The following is a 15,358-nucleotide window of genomic DNA, read 5'->3' as shown; positions in this document are numbered from 1 at the left end:
ACGGGGAACATTCTGCTTTCAGAAATCCGTAAAAATGAAGAAAGAACAAAAACAAGAAATCAGCTGCAACAGAATCCACTGGGTAGGATTCAGAACACGATTGATTGAGACACTTGATGAAAGTATCAGAATGGGTGTTCCACATTATTTTCTGTTCTGTTTTTCTGAACCTATATCTACATTTTATATTTAAAATATGGACAGAAATGTCCAGGATATACATTTTTCCCCTTACTATCAAGTTGGCAGTCTCTCGTTTTCAAAGATAAATTTCTGTGTGCCAGCTTTAACTAAACAGATCAAAATGAAAAAGATGCTATGGTCCTTAGACTTTGACAGACCTGTTTGCTATAAAAACTAAACATCTAAAGTAAATTAAATCACTGCCATTTGTCATTATCCTGAGAATAAAAATGCCATTATTCAACTGCATACACCAAAGACATATCTATGAAGAAATTAAGTGTTCACTCACATTTCATTAACAATAAAGATGTAATTGTGACGGATTGTAAACAATAAACACGCCTCCATTTCCCCCCCAAATTCTCCTTACTTTTAAAGCGGGGTAGGCAGGCGTCAAAAAAAACATGTTTTTTTTCCCCCCACAGCTTCAAAATTTGCAGAAACGTTACACTGAGATGAGCATGCCTTGAAGCAAGGTAGCAAAACCTATTGAACTACCTTAGTTGCACAGTGCACAAATGACAGTCACCTGGATGTGTCATTTTGGTAAATGATCGGGGTTTCCAAGGAGATACATTGAGGTTCCTGCAGACTTCCCTTCCTCGTAGTGTAATTCCACAATCCTTGCCAACAGGTGAGGAAATTTCAAAAGGTGCGCAAATAAACACATCACCACGAGTTACCTGGTCTCTAGAAGAATTGCTTACCGGCTACTGGGAGGTCCATCTTTGCTCGTTTCAGTTCTGCCATGGAGCTTTGGAGCTGTTCTATTACAAAATCATCATCATAGAAGAACTCTTTGGCGAGAGCTTCCTGCAGAAACTGGACCAATTCTTCCATCTGCAATTTCATCAGGTGTTCTAAGGTGACCCAGGGGAGGGGGGGAGAAATATGAGTAGAGGTAGTCCTCAACTTACAACCGTTCTTTTAGTGGCCAAAGTGACCACGGCACTGGGAAAAGCGACTTATGGCTTTTTTTTCACACCTACGACCCTTGCAGTATCCCCATGGTCATGTGACCCAAATGTGGATGCTTGGCAACTGGCATGAATTTGTGACAGTTGCAATATCCCCGGGGCCACGTGATCGCCTTCTGCGACCTTCCGACAAGCGCAGTGGGGAAGCCAAACGTCTGTAACAAACATGTTGCTAATTTAATGACTGCAACGATTCATTTTAACAACCGTGGCGAGAAAGGTTATCAAACGGGGCAAAACCCGCTTAACAATTGTCTTGCTTAGCCACAAAAATGTAGGGCTCAATTGGTGGTCGTAAGTCGAAATCTACCTGTATCAGACAACAGCGAAGATGCAATTAAAATGTAAGGAAATATCCTTCTCGAGGTAAAAGGAAATACCTTCAAAAATAGAACCCAACCTACTTCTTAAATCAAGAATTCTAGAATCCTGAGTCACTAGGACACAGGTCGGCAACCCGCGGCTCCGGAGCCGCATGCGGCTCTTTGAGCTGTCTCCTGCGGCTCCCAGCCCCCCGGTGCGCGCACACCTCTTTGAACGGGCAGTGGTGCGCGCGCACCTCTCCAAATGGAGAGTGGCACCGCCTGTTTGGAGAGGTGTGCACGCACCTCTCCGAACGACCGTAGGTGCGCGCGCACCTCCCCAAACCTTTGGAGAGGTGCGCGCGTACCTCCGTGCGAACGGGCAGCGGCGCCGCTCTTTGAGAAAGCTGCTACGGCCCGTCTACAAAGCTGCTGAAAGTGGCAGCTTTGCAGACGGGCCACGGCAGCTTTCCCAAGAGGCGGCGCCGCTGCCCGTTCGCATGGAGGTACGCGCGCACCTCTCCAAAGGTTTGGGGAGGTGCGCGTACACCTACGGTCGTTCGGAGAGGTGCGCGCGCACCTCTCGGAATGGGTAGCGGCGCCGCTTCTTGGGAAAGCTGCTGCGGACCATCTACAAAGCTGCCGCTTTCGGCAGCTTTGCAGACGGGCCGCGGCAGCTTTCCCTAGAAGCGGCGCCGCTGCCCGTTCGCGCAGAGGTATGCGCTCAACTCTCCAAACATTTGGGGAGGTGCGCGCGCACCTACGGTCGTTCGGAGAGGTGCGCGCGCACCTCTCGGAATGGGTAGCGGCGCCGCTTCTTGGGAAAGCTGCCGCGGACCATGTACAAAGCTGCCGCTTTCGGCAGCTTTGCAGACGGGCCGCGGCAGCTTTCCCTAGAAGCGGCGCCGCTGCCCGTTCGCGCAGAGGTATGCGCGCACCTCTCCAAAGGTTTGGGGAGGTGCGCGTACACCTACGGTCGTTCGGAGAGGTGCGGTGGCACCTCTCGGAATGGGTAGCGGCGCCGCTTCTTGGGAAAGCTCTCCGCGGACCATCTACAAAGCTGCCGCTTTCGGCAGCTTTGCAGACGGGCCGCAGCAGCTTTCCCTAGAAGCGGCGCCGCTGCCCGTTCGCGCAGAGGTATGCGCGCACCTCTCCAAAGGTTTGGGGAGGTGCGCGCGCACCTACGGTCGTTCGGAGAGGTGCGCGCGCACCTCTCGGAATGGGTAGCGGTGCCGCTCTTTGAGAAAGCTGCCGCGGCACGTTTGCAGGCTGCCGAAAGCGGCAGCTTTGCAGACGGGCCATCGCGCAACCGGGAACCGGTTCCATCACACATAAAAAAATTGGCAACCGCGCGCGTCCGCGCATGCGCAAGAAAAAACTTGCGCATGCGCAAAACTTTTTTGTGCATGCGCGTGCATGGACGCACGCACGCAGCTCCCACTTTTTTTTATGTGTGATGGAACCGGTTCCCAGTGGCTCTTTTCCTTTTTCAGGTTGCCGACCCCTGCACTAGGAAAAGACATCCAAAAAACAGATTAGGCACCTGTGCTGACCTTCCACCCCCATCTCAAATATTGACCATGAGTGAATGAGTATCAACCAAGGTGATTTATATTCTTTGCAAACAGATGGTAGGGAATATAAATCGTTCCATTCCCCACCATCCAGGCAGAGCTGAAGAAGCTTCTTAGATGAGAAGCAAAACTTCTTCAAAGAAAAAAGAAAAACAAGAAAGTCCAGTTGGCTTCTTGAAAAAGCCCCTTTGAGACAGCCATGACTTGGATGACTGAGCATCTCCATAGACATTTACTTTATTGGGAGTTTTCAGCCACCGTGGAGTCCTTGGTGCTCTCTGAGCAGATGTCTCATTGCCAACTATGTGCACTGATGACGTTACCTAGTTTGGTAATGTAATGTCTACAAGAAAGCAACTCAGCTCAGAGAATACCACGGACTCTACAGTTCAAGCCTGAGCTAAAAAACATCCTCTTCTATCACTTTTAAGCCATCTAGAAATAAGAATCCCCTGGTCACTTAAAACAAGGACTGACCATGTCAGGTAGCCAGAGAGCATTTAAAGCCAAGGCAAAGCTCTTACTTCTGTGCAGTTTCAGAACGGTGTAGGCCATTGCGGTAAGAATTCGCTCTCCTTCAAGTACGTAGACATCCCAGATCCTGAGGGTTAACCTAAAGGGAGTCTGCAATGAAAGAACCATGCAGATGTGTCAGCAGATAAAACAAAAAATTCATCTCTGGCTCAGAGGGCCAGCTGGGTTGATAATGAAAACAACAGCTAAGGCTACTCACACGGTCAAGGAAACACTGGAAAAACCACTTCATTGTGTAAAAGTTGGTGTGGACCTCCTGGGAATCCTGCCAAGAAGACACAGTTCACCAATCTTAGAAGAAAAAATTGGCATAACAGCAGAATGCAAATGTGGAGTTAAATGCACAGTGTATTCAAAGTGTATTTCCCCCTCCGAGGAACATGTTCTGCATCAACTGTGGGTTTTCTGTAATTTGCTGCAACAAGCTCTGCATGCCAGGTGTGTTGAACATACCAGCTTGAAAGGGGGAAAAAAGTTTCAGCCACACAGTGCTATGGCACCATCTCTGTCTCTGACTTAGATGATCATCCATCTATTCAGTGCAATTATTTTCATCACCCAGGACCTTGTGCTGCCTTGTGGGATAACTACAGGTAGTCCTCGGGACTTCCAGTTTTGCATCGCAGCAAGATGGACGCAGGAGGGTAGGGCTCTGCCTTCTGCGCCCGACTTTGCCCTGCTGGGGGCCCTGAAAAGGGCCTAAAGTCACGCCAAAGAGGTGATGAAGAAGGAGGGGTGCCTTGTTGATCACAGAGAGACGGCGGTCTTTCCGTTTGATCCAAGGAAAGCCCTCTAAACCGGCAGGGGAAAGACCGGCCACACCTCTGTGGCCAGCCACTAGCTGCTGACAACCGAAAAACAAAGCTTCAATTAGCACATCGTAAACAGCATGTTTGGAACTGGGTGAGAATATTGATCCTTTCTTTACTCTTTTACAACTGAATTTCCTGGAAAAGGCTCACGAGAAGCTAAAAACCTCCGGATATGAACAGAAGCAGTGTTTTAAATTTATTATGGGAGACAGAAATATACAATACTGAAGTGAAAGTTATACAAAGCTACAGTTTTGATAAATTTGAGAACTGAGATAATTGTTAAGATTTTCTTTTTGGGGGGAAAAATCGTTGAGGTGAAATATAAGAAATCAACCCTTTAAGAGTGGAAAATGGACTTTGAATGACATCTAGTGGTGGATTTGAGTACAGCACTATAACTAGCCCCATGGCTGCTTGGTGACTTTCAGCTGAAGGGAGAACAGCTGGCAATAAAGGAAAATATTTTGGCATATTTATCATCCTGACCTTCTTGGACTATAAATACCTACTGAGCTTGGACTTTTAATCTCAAGAGCTAGTGGGAGAGAAAGAAAAATCTGATTTTTGAATATGTCTGGCTCCAGCAAGGTTGAACGTTTTGAACAGATGGAACATTGTGGATTACAACCTTGCCTGACTGATAAATTTTTGGGATACTTGAGACAAAGGATTACTATAAAATACTGCCATTAGGACTGGATTATAAAGACTACATATAAAGACTAGAAAACTAGAAGAAACTTTGTTCTACTTTTACTGAGACTCGTTGACACTAGAGGATTTCTAGGAATGATGCCTCAAGAAAAAACAAATACCTTTCAGAAGGAAATATTCTCCATGCTACAGCTAATTCATCAAACACAAAGAGGACATAAAAAGAAATCATAATGAGACTAAAAATAACCTAGATCACAGGTCTGCAACCCGCGGCTCTGGAGCCACATGCGGCTCTTTCAGCCATCTCCTGCGGCTCCCAGTCTTCTGCCATGTGCAGTCCAAAAAAAAAAAGTGGGACTAAAGAAGTTCAACTAATCAATTCAAATATGCAGGGTAGGTGCATATCTCGCCTTGGCTCCACTCTTCAGTCAAACCCTGTTCTGCGCATGTACATGCATGCGCACATATTTTTTGTGGCTCCCAGTTTTTCCTTTTGAGGGAACTGGTTCCGAGTGGCTCTTTCACTGTTTCAGGCTGCTGACCCCTGACCTAGATGATATAAATGACCAAATCTACAAATTGAAGCTACAACTGGAAAGTTCCCAGATAACGATTACAAAGTATGAACAAATAAATCAGAAACTAGAGCATGAAGCAGAAGAAATGGACCTAGGCACGGAAGAGATAGAAGGGAAATATGGACTCCGATATACAAATAAAATACTGCAAGACCTACCAATAACAATGAAAATACAAAAGACCCCTTACTCCTTTCTCCAAAATACACCTGATGACAAGGAAGAAGATTCTAGAAAATGGAATATAGAGCGGGCAGGGGAAATGTTTAGGGAATGTGGATGGGCGGAGTTCCCCCCAAAAAATACTCTACCTAATTTATTTATTTTTTAATCCCATTTATATCCTGCCCTTCTCCGAAGACTCAGGGCGGCTTACAATCTAAGAAGCACAAATCAATGTGCTTAGCAAATTGCCTTCCTCATGCCAAGCAGCTTTCATAAAAATAGAAAGAAAATGTTGGCGCAATTTAATTGTCTTGGCCTGGAAAGCTACTTGGCAAAGAAAGAAAGAAAGAGTTTGATTTAAAAAACAGAGGGGGGCATTATCTGTTTAATATACCTGTCTGAATATGATTAAAAGAATGGATGACCCTTAGATATAACTAGATTTTTATAATGGAAGATATTATTTAGAATTAAAATAGCATTGTTTTCTTCTTTGGATATGGGAAATTTGAAAATAAGAGGATTGGTATGAATTAAAATTTTTAGCTATATAAATGTAATTAATATTGAGAAAATCTAAATTACAAAGATACTTTAAATATTGGTGGGAAATCAAACTTTAACGAGAGCATGAAAAACAGGATATTGACTTATGAACTGATATTATTGTTATTTGTATATTAATAAAATATGATCAAGATGTCTGTACCTTATTTTGTATACATCAATAGTGCCAAGAATTGTAATTGTTTAATGAGGGGAAAATGGGAAAAATATGGGAAAGAAAGGAGGATCAAGGAAAGAATAGTGGATTATGCAGTAATAAATAGATTTATATTGAAGAAGTTAATGTTAACTATGTAAACCCAGACAACATGTTGTTTACTAAGCTTTAAAGATTGTACTTGTAAACACTTCAATAAAACTTATAAAAAAAATAACTACAGGTAGTCCTCGACCTACAGCAGTTCATTTAGCGAGTGTTCAAAGTTACAACAGCACTGAAAAAAGTGACTCTTGACCATTTTTCACACTTATGGCTGTTGCAGCATCCCCATGGTTATGAGATTTAAAATTCAGACTGTTGGCACCTGACTCGTATTTATGACAGTCGCAGTGCCTCGGTCATGTGATCACCTTTTTCTACCTTTGGACAAGCAAAGTCAACGAGGAAGCCAGATTCACTTAACAACCTTGTTATTGACATAACAACTGCAACGATTCACTTAACAACTGTGGCAAGAAAGGCTGAAAAATGGGGCAACACTCACTCAAGAAATGTCTCGCTCAGCGGCAGAAATTTGGGGCTCAGTTGTAGGTTAAGTCGAGGACTACCTATACTAGAAGATTTCTTGGAAGTTTTTTCTAGGCAGCATTCAATACCACCAACTATGCTAGCTCCCAAGGTGCTTAACTGGCAAATCACCGGTTTATGGTAACTGTAGTGACCAGTGCTTTTTTTGTAAAAGAAAAAGGTGCCGGAACTCACACTTGTCATACAACCCGCCTTGTCTACCCTTACAAGGTTGCATCCAAAAAAGGTGCCGGAACTCCGTTCTGAGCGTTCTATGAGGAAAAAAAGCCCTGCTAGTGACAGATTATGTGGGGAAACCACTGTTCAGCTTCTAGACGTATGGTTTGTCTCCAGAATGGGAGATTGGCTGGAAAAAGTGATGGAACTAGCAGAGATGGCTAAATTTCTTCGTTTTAATCAAAGAAAAGAACATATCCAACTTTGTTTCTACCTGGAAACTGCTTCTGGATTTGTGCTTGAGATGGGGGGAAAAAATGAAACTTTGACTTCTGGTTTTGCTGATTAGATACATTTGTTGTTATAGAAACGGTTAGCACATATTAGTATGTAAAAGCAAAATGGCGAGGGTGCAATGTTATGAGGTAATTATCTTATAGTAGTGCGCTAAAAAGAGCAGGAAGTCAATGCTTTTCTTTCTTTTTCCCCCTTTCCCCTCTTTTCCCTTCCCTTTTTCCTCCCCGTTGTCCCACTGTTTTGATTTTCTTTTGCATTTTATATCCTGATAAACTTGATAGACGTTTGAAAAAGACTTGCTTACTATAAAAGCAATACTCCTAATCAGTGCTTTTTTTGTCAAAGAAAAAGGTGCTGGAACTCACACATGTCACACAACCCGCCTTGCCTACCCTACAAGGTTCCATCCAAAAAAGGTGCCGGAACTCCGTTCTGAGTGTTCTATGAGAAAAAAAGCCCTCTATCTATCTATCTATCTATCTATCTATCTATCTATCTATCTATCTATCTATCTATCATCTATCTATCTATCTATCTATCTATCTATCTATCTATCTATCTATCTATCTATCTATCTATCTATCCAGTGCTTTTTTTGTAAAAGAAAAAGGTGCCGGAACTCACACGTCACACAACCCGCCTTGCCTACCCTACAAGGTTCCATCCAAAAAAGGTGCCGGAACTCCGTTCTGAGCGTTCTATGAGAAAAAAAGCCCTCTATCTATCTATCTATCTATCTATCTATCTATCTATCCAGTGCTTTTTTTGTAAAAGAAAAAGGTGCCGGAACTCACACGTCACACAACCCGCCTTGCCTACCCTACAAGGTTCCATCCAAAAAAGGTGCCGGAACTCCGTTCTGAGCGTTCTATGAGAAAAAAAGCCCTCTATCTATCTATCTATCTATCTATCTATCTATCTATCTATCTATCCATCCAGTGCTTTTTTTGTAAAAGAAAAAGGTGCCGGAACTCACACGTCACACAACCCGCCTTGCCTACCCTACAAGGTTCCATCCAAAAAAGGTGCCGGAACTCCGTTCTGAGCGTTCTATGACAAAAAAAGCCCTCTATCTATCTATCTATCTATCTATCTATCTATCTATCTATCTATCTATCTATCTATCTATCCAGTGCTTTTTTTGTAAAAGAAAAAGGTGCCGGAACTCACACGTCATACAACCCGCCTTGCCTACCCTACAAGGTTCCATCCAAAAAAGGTGCCGGAACTCCGTTCTGAGCGTTCTATGAGAAAAAAAGCCCTGCTCCTAATTATTAAAGACTCTAACAAAGCCAAGAACGCCAAAAAAGAAGTCACGATGGGCTTCACCAATTACATAAAAAGCATTCAGTTGGGTCAGTTATGTCAAGCTGTTAAAAGGGCTGAGAAAAACGGGCATCCCAGAACATCTCATTGCCCTCACGAGAAACCTAAAGAATAAACAGAATGACAAGAGTTGGACGAGACCTTGAAGGTCTTCTAGTCCAGCCCCCTGGTCAAGGCAGGAAACCCTATACCATTTCAGACAAATGGTTGTCCAATGTCTCAACATATCCAATTCCTTCAACCACTCTTCATATGTTTTAACTTCCAGCCCCCTAATCATCTTTGCTGCTCTTCTCTATATTTTTTCTAGAGTCTCAGTATCTTTTTTTTTATATTGTGGCGACCAAAACTGGATGCAATATTCCAAGTGTGGTCTTACCAAGGCTTAAAGACAGGTCAGGAATAAAGACATGTCAGAAAGCCACAGAATGGACACAACGTGGCCAAAAAAGACTGCTCCAGGCTTGCAAAGGAATGTGACAAGATTGAATACTTTCCCCTTAATTTATTCAACCTATGTGCTGAATATACACGAAGGGAAGATGAGTATGGTTTTAAAATTGGAACAGGACGATCAATAACTTGCATTATGCGGATGACACTATTCCAATAGCTGAAAATACAATGGATGCGTAAGCTCTGGTAATAAAAGTCAAAAAGCACAGTGAAAAAGTGTGAACTTTAATTAAAAAGACCAAACTAATGACTGCAGGTAAAAGAACCAGCCTTAGGATAGATAATGAAGATATCAGACTGGTAGATTGCTTCTGCTATTTTGCGATCCACCATCCACAATAAGGGAACAAGCAGCCAAAAAATACACTACCACGTAGCACTTGGTAAAGTGGCCGTGAAAGACTTTTTGAAGTTATTCATACCCCATGATGTGTCTATGTCTATAAAGATTAGCATGGTGCCAGCTGTTGTATTTCCTGTGAAACTCTATGGAAGCGAAAGTTAAAATGAAAATTAAATGCCAAAGAAATTTCACCTGCGAACAATTCCCCTGATCAACATATTCATGTTGGCATTTACTTACAAAATGTTGCTTAAGCTTGGACAAAAATTTCTTCATTATTTTGTCATGATGCTCTTGGAACCTCAACAGCTTAGGAAAACCAGGAATAAAAAACCCTAAAATTGGGAAAAGTAGGGGAAGGAAGAGAGAGGTCATCATGAACAAGCAACTATTTTGTTTGTTTGTTTGTTAAACTTGCCATCTATCTCACTACAAGGCGACGCTGCATACCGCAGTAACTTAGTAAGTAATGTTAAATTAAAATATACCACTTTAACAGGATTACTAATCTATATCTAGGCTAATGCAGCATCCGAATCTGAGCTATAACAATGGGAAAGACAAAAATGAAGGAAAAGTGGAAGGAAACAGAAGAGGATGACCAGCAGCAAAGTGGATTGTCTCAACTACACCGGTGAAAGATGCTTTGCTAGAAGATCTGACGACTTAGGATGGGACAGACCATGATGAACAAGTTGTAGTTATGTAGTCACTAAGAGCTGACCTCAATTTGATGGTGTGCGATCAATCATTCGAGGTTTAATGCAGTCGGCTGGCTGTTCAGTATCTTTTGGAAGCATGTTATGCGAACAAGGTCACTGCATGAAGCCATACAGATAGTCCTCAACTTATAACCATAACAGAGACTGCCCATTATGGTTGTAAATCATGACAATGGTAAAGCAGGTCATCACGTGACCAGGCCCAATTTTAACCACCTTTTTCGTGCCTCTTGTTAAGTAAATGTTAAAGTCATTCAGCAAACTCATTGATCACAATGGGGTGTTTTTTGCTGAAAACCAGAAGTAAAGATCTGTTTTCAGCAAAAACAGATCATAAATCGGACTTATGTGACTGCAGGACACTGCAAAAAAAGCCACAAATGTGGGCTGGTTGCTGAGCACCTGAAATGTGCTCATACAATCGGGGGGCGGGGGGGGGGGGCGGGGGGAAGAAGATGGTTGGGAGAGGTTGGGGGGGTCAGCTGTCAGAATTTTGTAAGTACTTTTGGGGGGATCCATTGTAACTTTGAACAGTCACTAAGCAACCAGTTATAAATCAAGGACTACCTGTAACACCATTGGTTTCAGCTCTATGTGATATCCATAAGATCTTTGACTTGTCTACTTGGTTTAGGACTGTGGTGTGAACCCAGCTTACTGAAGAATTGAAAAAAGCAAAATTATAAATGTAATTGTTAAAAAAAAAGGTGCAATGTGAAGAGGCCAGTTTAGCTATGTAAGGTAAAGGTAAAGGTTCCCCCACACATGCGTGCTAGTTGTTTCCAACTCTAGGGGCCGGTGCTCATCTCCGTTTCAAAGCCGAAGATCCAGTGCTTGTCCGAGGACGTCTCCGTGGTCATGTGGCTGGCATGACTAGACGCCAAAGGCGCACGGAACGCTGTTACCTTCCCGCCGTAGTGGTCCCTATTTTTCTACTTGCATTTTTACATGCTTTCGAACTGCTAGGTTGGCAGAAGCTGGGACGAGTAACAGGCGCTCACTCTGTTACGCGGCACTTGGGATTCGACCCGCCAAACTGCCAACCTTCTGTTCGACAAGCTAACCCACTGAGCCACCGCATCCCTATAGTTTATAATGACACTGAATGAAACGTCAGACACCTACCGTGCATAGCATGCTTAGGCCCCGAGAACAGTTTCACCAAAGCCCAGAAAGCATCTTCTTCATTCATGTACATTAGGAGCAATGCAGTTATGTGGCTCATCCCTTGACAGTATCCAACCTCCTGGGGAAAAGTAGACAAAAGTGTTACAAAATTTGCGTACAAGTGCAAACAATCCTAAAGACAGTTGCACTCACTTTTCTTGTAGTAAAGGTAGACTGTGTGTGTGTGTGTGTGTGTGTGTGTGTGTGTGTGTGTTATGAGATGTTTGAAGGAAGAATATCCCTGAGGATTAGTTCTCTGTCTGACTTTGCATAGAGAGCTAAAAAGGAAAGTAAGACTGATATAACTAGAGCTTCTACAGGACAAGCTATCATTATCTAATTTTATTTTATTTTTTTAATCCTGAAGATGTGGAGAGGCCTCTGAGGCAGTGTTTCTCGACCTTGGCTGCTTAAGAGCATGCTGGCTGTGGAATTCTGGGAGTTGAAGTCCATGTATCTTAAAGGAGCCAAGTTCGAGAAACACTGCTCTAAGGAAATGTTGACTACAAAAGTAGAAGGGGACACAGGAGTCCTTTTTCCCCCATCTTCTGCACTTTGACCTGTTGTTATTCCCTATCTTTAGCTTATTCCATGTGACCTTTAGCTCCTCTCCCGTGAGGTGCCTGGCAACCCTGATGGTGAAACGCTGCTTAGTACCAAACAGCCTTCAAGACAGAGCGTTTGTACTTCAGAAAGAAGTCCACGCAAACCCTCTTGATTACATTTCTCTCCTTTCAAATTGATTCATTTGAACAAAGAATCTGGACCTAGCCTGAAATGTCCATATCAATTTAATCCAACCTATTCCCCCAGTTGAGACTATGTTATCATTTAGGGTTTATGTTACCTTAAAAGAGTTTTGTTGCGAGTTTCATGGAACTCAATCTGACACTTCCGAGTAGGAAGCCACAGAATTATAGACAGAATGAGCCAATTATGGATTTTAGCCCACTAACGCAGCTTGGCTTATCCTAGTAATGCCAGAGGGCAATTCACTTGTTCTGCTCAATAGATTAAAATGGCCACCCTCTTCAATTCTTCATATCAGCGGGAAGAAGGAAAACATTTGTCGTCTTTTCAGGAACATTTGTAACTTTCTGTTCCAGAATTCCACAACTGTTTCTTCTTTGTGACCCAGCTCAATAACGCTGCTAAAATTTATTAAGCTTAAAATGTAGCATTTTATTAGCTGAGTGAGCTTATCCACCACTGTTTTTACAGTTTCTGATCTTAATGGTTCCAGGCAAGCATTTGCAAAACAAGCTTTGATAGCATCTGGCCAAGAATCAGAAATATTTTCTTTTACACCTGTTGGGCCAAAAAATCCAATACAGAATTATGCCTATTCAAAATCACTGTTTTCATGTTGATCTTGAGAATTCTATTTCCATCAATTCAAACATCGTTTAAGAATGACCTATGTAACTGACGGCGTACAGATGCAGAGAAGCATGCACAGAGCATCTTACCGTATTATATACAGAATACGCAGCTAAGACATGGAACAAAGATTGTTGCCTAGGGGGGAAAAAAGACAGAAAGTAACCATACAAAATCAAAATGTGTTTTGGAGCCATGGTACAGGAAAAAATACTTGTGATGTAAAATGTTGCTGGCTTAATTTCATATCAGTCCTATTTTGTACATCTGTATGACCCTGCACAGTGATAAGCATCTCTCACTTTAAGACAAAGGGAATAAAGCAGTTCAAATGAGTCCTGTCCTCTTACTGGGAAGAGATCCAGATCTCGACCCTGCTTTGTGGGGTTCCTCATAATTTTATACTCTTTCTGTTCCTACTTAACATTCACATGAAGCTGCAGAGTGGGGTTCTCTGCCATGTGCAGTTAAATACCATCAATGTGCAGATGATACTTAGTTACAGATACTCCTTGGTTAACGACAGTAATTGGGACCCAAATTTCCCTTGCTAGGTGATGAGGCACTATGGCATATGATGGCATTGCTTGGGGACAGTCCTGATTGTGGTCATTAACAGAAGCCCACTCAAATCCTGTTATGTGAGGACCTACCCAGATCCAAGCCATTCTGTAGGAGAAGGGCAGTGGGGGTGGAGTTAAGCAAGTCATCAACCTGGAATCGTTACATTCCCACAAGTGAACCAAGTCCACCCCCTCTTGAATTCTGCTGACCCTTATCTGGTTAGTGTTGAATTTTCGTTGACCAGATTCTTGTGTATAAGGTTGAGTAAATACTGCAACCTAACAGATGGCTCTGATTCTTTGCATCTAACAGTTTTCTTCCTCCCAATCCTAAGCCTCCTTTTAAACTCCCCTCACTCAAATATCTCCTTTTTTTCCTTTGGGCTGCCCAGCACTTCAATGGCCCTGCTGCCTATGCTACAAAGTCTTGTGAGAAGGCCACACATGATTCTACCGATGTTTAAGAACATCGACCAATTGTTTTCATGAGACACACACACACACACACACACACACACACACACACACACAGAGGAAGATTTTGTTTCAAAGCAGTTCTCTCTGCTTATCGCAAGAAAAGCTGATACTCATTGACTTCTGTGTTGCCTTTCTGCTTAACTGAACACTGAAAGAAGCCTACTATTTACAAAGATCAGCTATCTATTATGTATGTGTATGAGTGATAAAGGCAAATACATCAGTGTACCATTATGTGGTAAAATACTTACAAAAGCTCTCTTTTAAGGGGGGAAAAAAGACCACGCAGGGTATTGCCTATCTGGAAAAGAGCTCTGTTATAACCAAAAAAACCTGAGCGCTGAAGGAAAGGGACTGTTGTAGAGGAACATTCATGTTACAAAATGTAATATTGTATTTTGTAAAAATACAATGAAACCTGGACACCTGGGGCACCTGTTTCTAGCATGCCCTTCCATTCACACACATCTTCATTTTAGCCCCAATCTGCATTCTGGGTCCAGAGAGCATGCCGAATCCTCACAACTTTATTTTTTATCCTGTGTTTATTATTTTTTACAATTAACTCAAGGCAGCAAATATATATAAAGATCCTTGGTGGAGCAGTGGGCTAATGCCTCCTTAAGTAACACCAGCTGCCTGCAATTAGTGCAGGTTCACATCCCACCAGGCTCAAGGTTGACTCAGCCTTCCATCCTTCCGAGGTAGGTAAAATGAGGACCCAGATTGTTGGGGGCAATAAGCTGACTTTGTAATAATGCCGCTTGAGGGGGGGGGCAAAAGCCCTAATAAGCAGGCATATACATAGAATGAAGGCTATTGCTAAGCACATTGATTTGTGCTTTAAATTGTAAGCCGCCCTGAGTCTTCGGAGAAGGGCGGGAATATATATATTGAGTGAGTGTGACTGGCCCAAAGTCACACAGCTGGCTTTGATGTCTAAGGCAGGACTAGAACTCACCATTTCCTGGTGACTGGCTAAAGGTCACTCAGTTGGCTGTCAGGTGGGACTAGAACTCACCATCTCCTGGTGATTGGCTAAAGGTCACTCAGCTGGTTCTCATGCCTAAGGCAGGAGTTGAACTCGTGGTCTCCTACTTTCTAGCCTTCTGCCTTAACCACTAGACCAAATTTGTTTTGACTTTTTTTTTCCTATTTACTGACTCGGTTTCCTTATCCTTACCACAGAATCCCTTCCTCTTTTGTGCACAGATAGTCACTCTGGCTATGTAACAACATCTGAGGTTGAAATTTTGATGACGTCATCATTGTCATCTTCATCCTGACAAAATGTATAGACGTTTTTGCAGAGAAAACATGCCATCTTCTAAACTCTCTGCGGTCTAAGAGAGGCATCCACCGAAGAGG

General features: G+C 42.9%; 1 protein-coding gene across 2 annotated transcripts in view; it reads right to left on the bottom strand.

The window, feature by feature from the left end:
- Positions 1-15,358, bottom strand: part of USP6NL (USP6 N-terminal like) — a 126,863-nt gene that overhangs the window by 20,202 nt on the left and 91,303 nt on the right. For both annotated transcript variants that reach the window (XM_083366099.1, XM_083366100.1), the window contains exons 9-14: positions 13,040-13,088; positions 11,529-11,649; positions 9,922-10,016; positions 3,773-3,838; positions 3,564-3,663; positions 894-1,046 (exon numbers count right to left, since the gene is read on the bottom strand). In XM_083366099.1, coding sequence (XP_083222225.1) covers positions 894-1,046; positions 3,564-3,663; positions 3,773-3,838; positions 9,922-10,016; positions 11,529-11,649; positions 13,040-13,088 — 584 coding nt within the window. The remainder of the gene's footprint in view (positions 1-893; positions 1,047-3,563; positions 3,664-3,772; positions 3,839-9,921; positions 10,017-11,528; positions 11,650-13,039; positions 13,089-15,358) is intronic.

This window comes from Vipera ursinii (assembly GCF_947247035.1).
Source record: "Vipera ursinii genome assembly, chromosome: 6".
In the NCBI taxonomy this organism is placed as follows: Eukaryota; Metazoa; Chordata; class Lepidosauria; order Squamata; family Viperidae; genus Vipera; species Vipera ursinii.
Note: the sequence above shows the minus strand (reverse complement) of the source record. Positions and strands in the feature narration are given on the sequence as shown.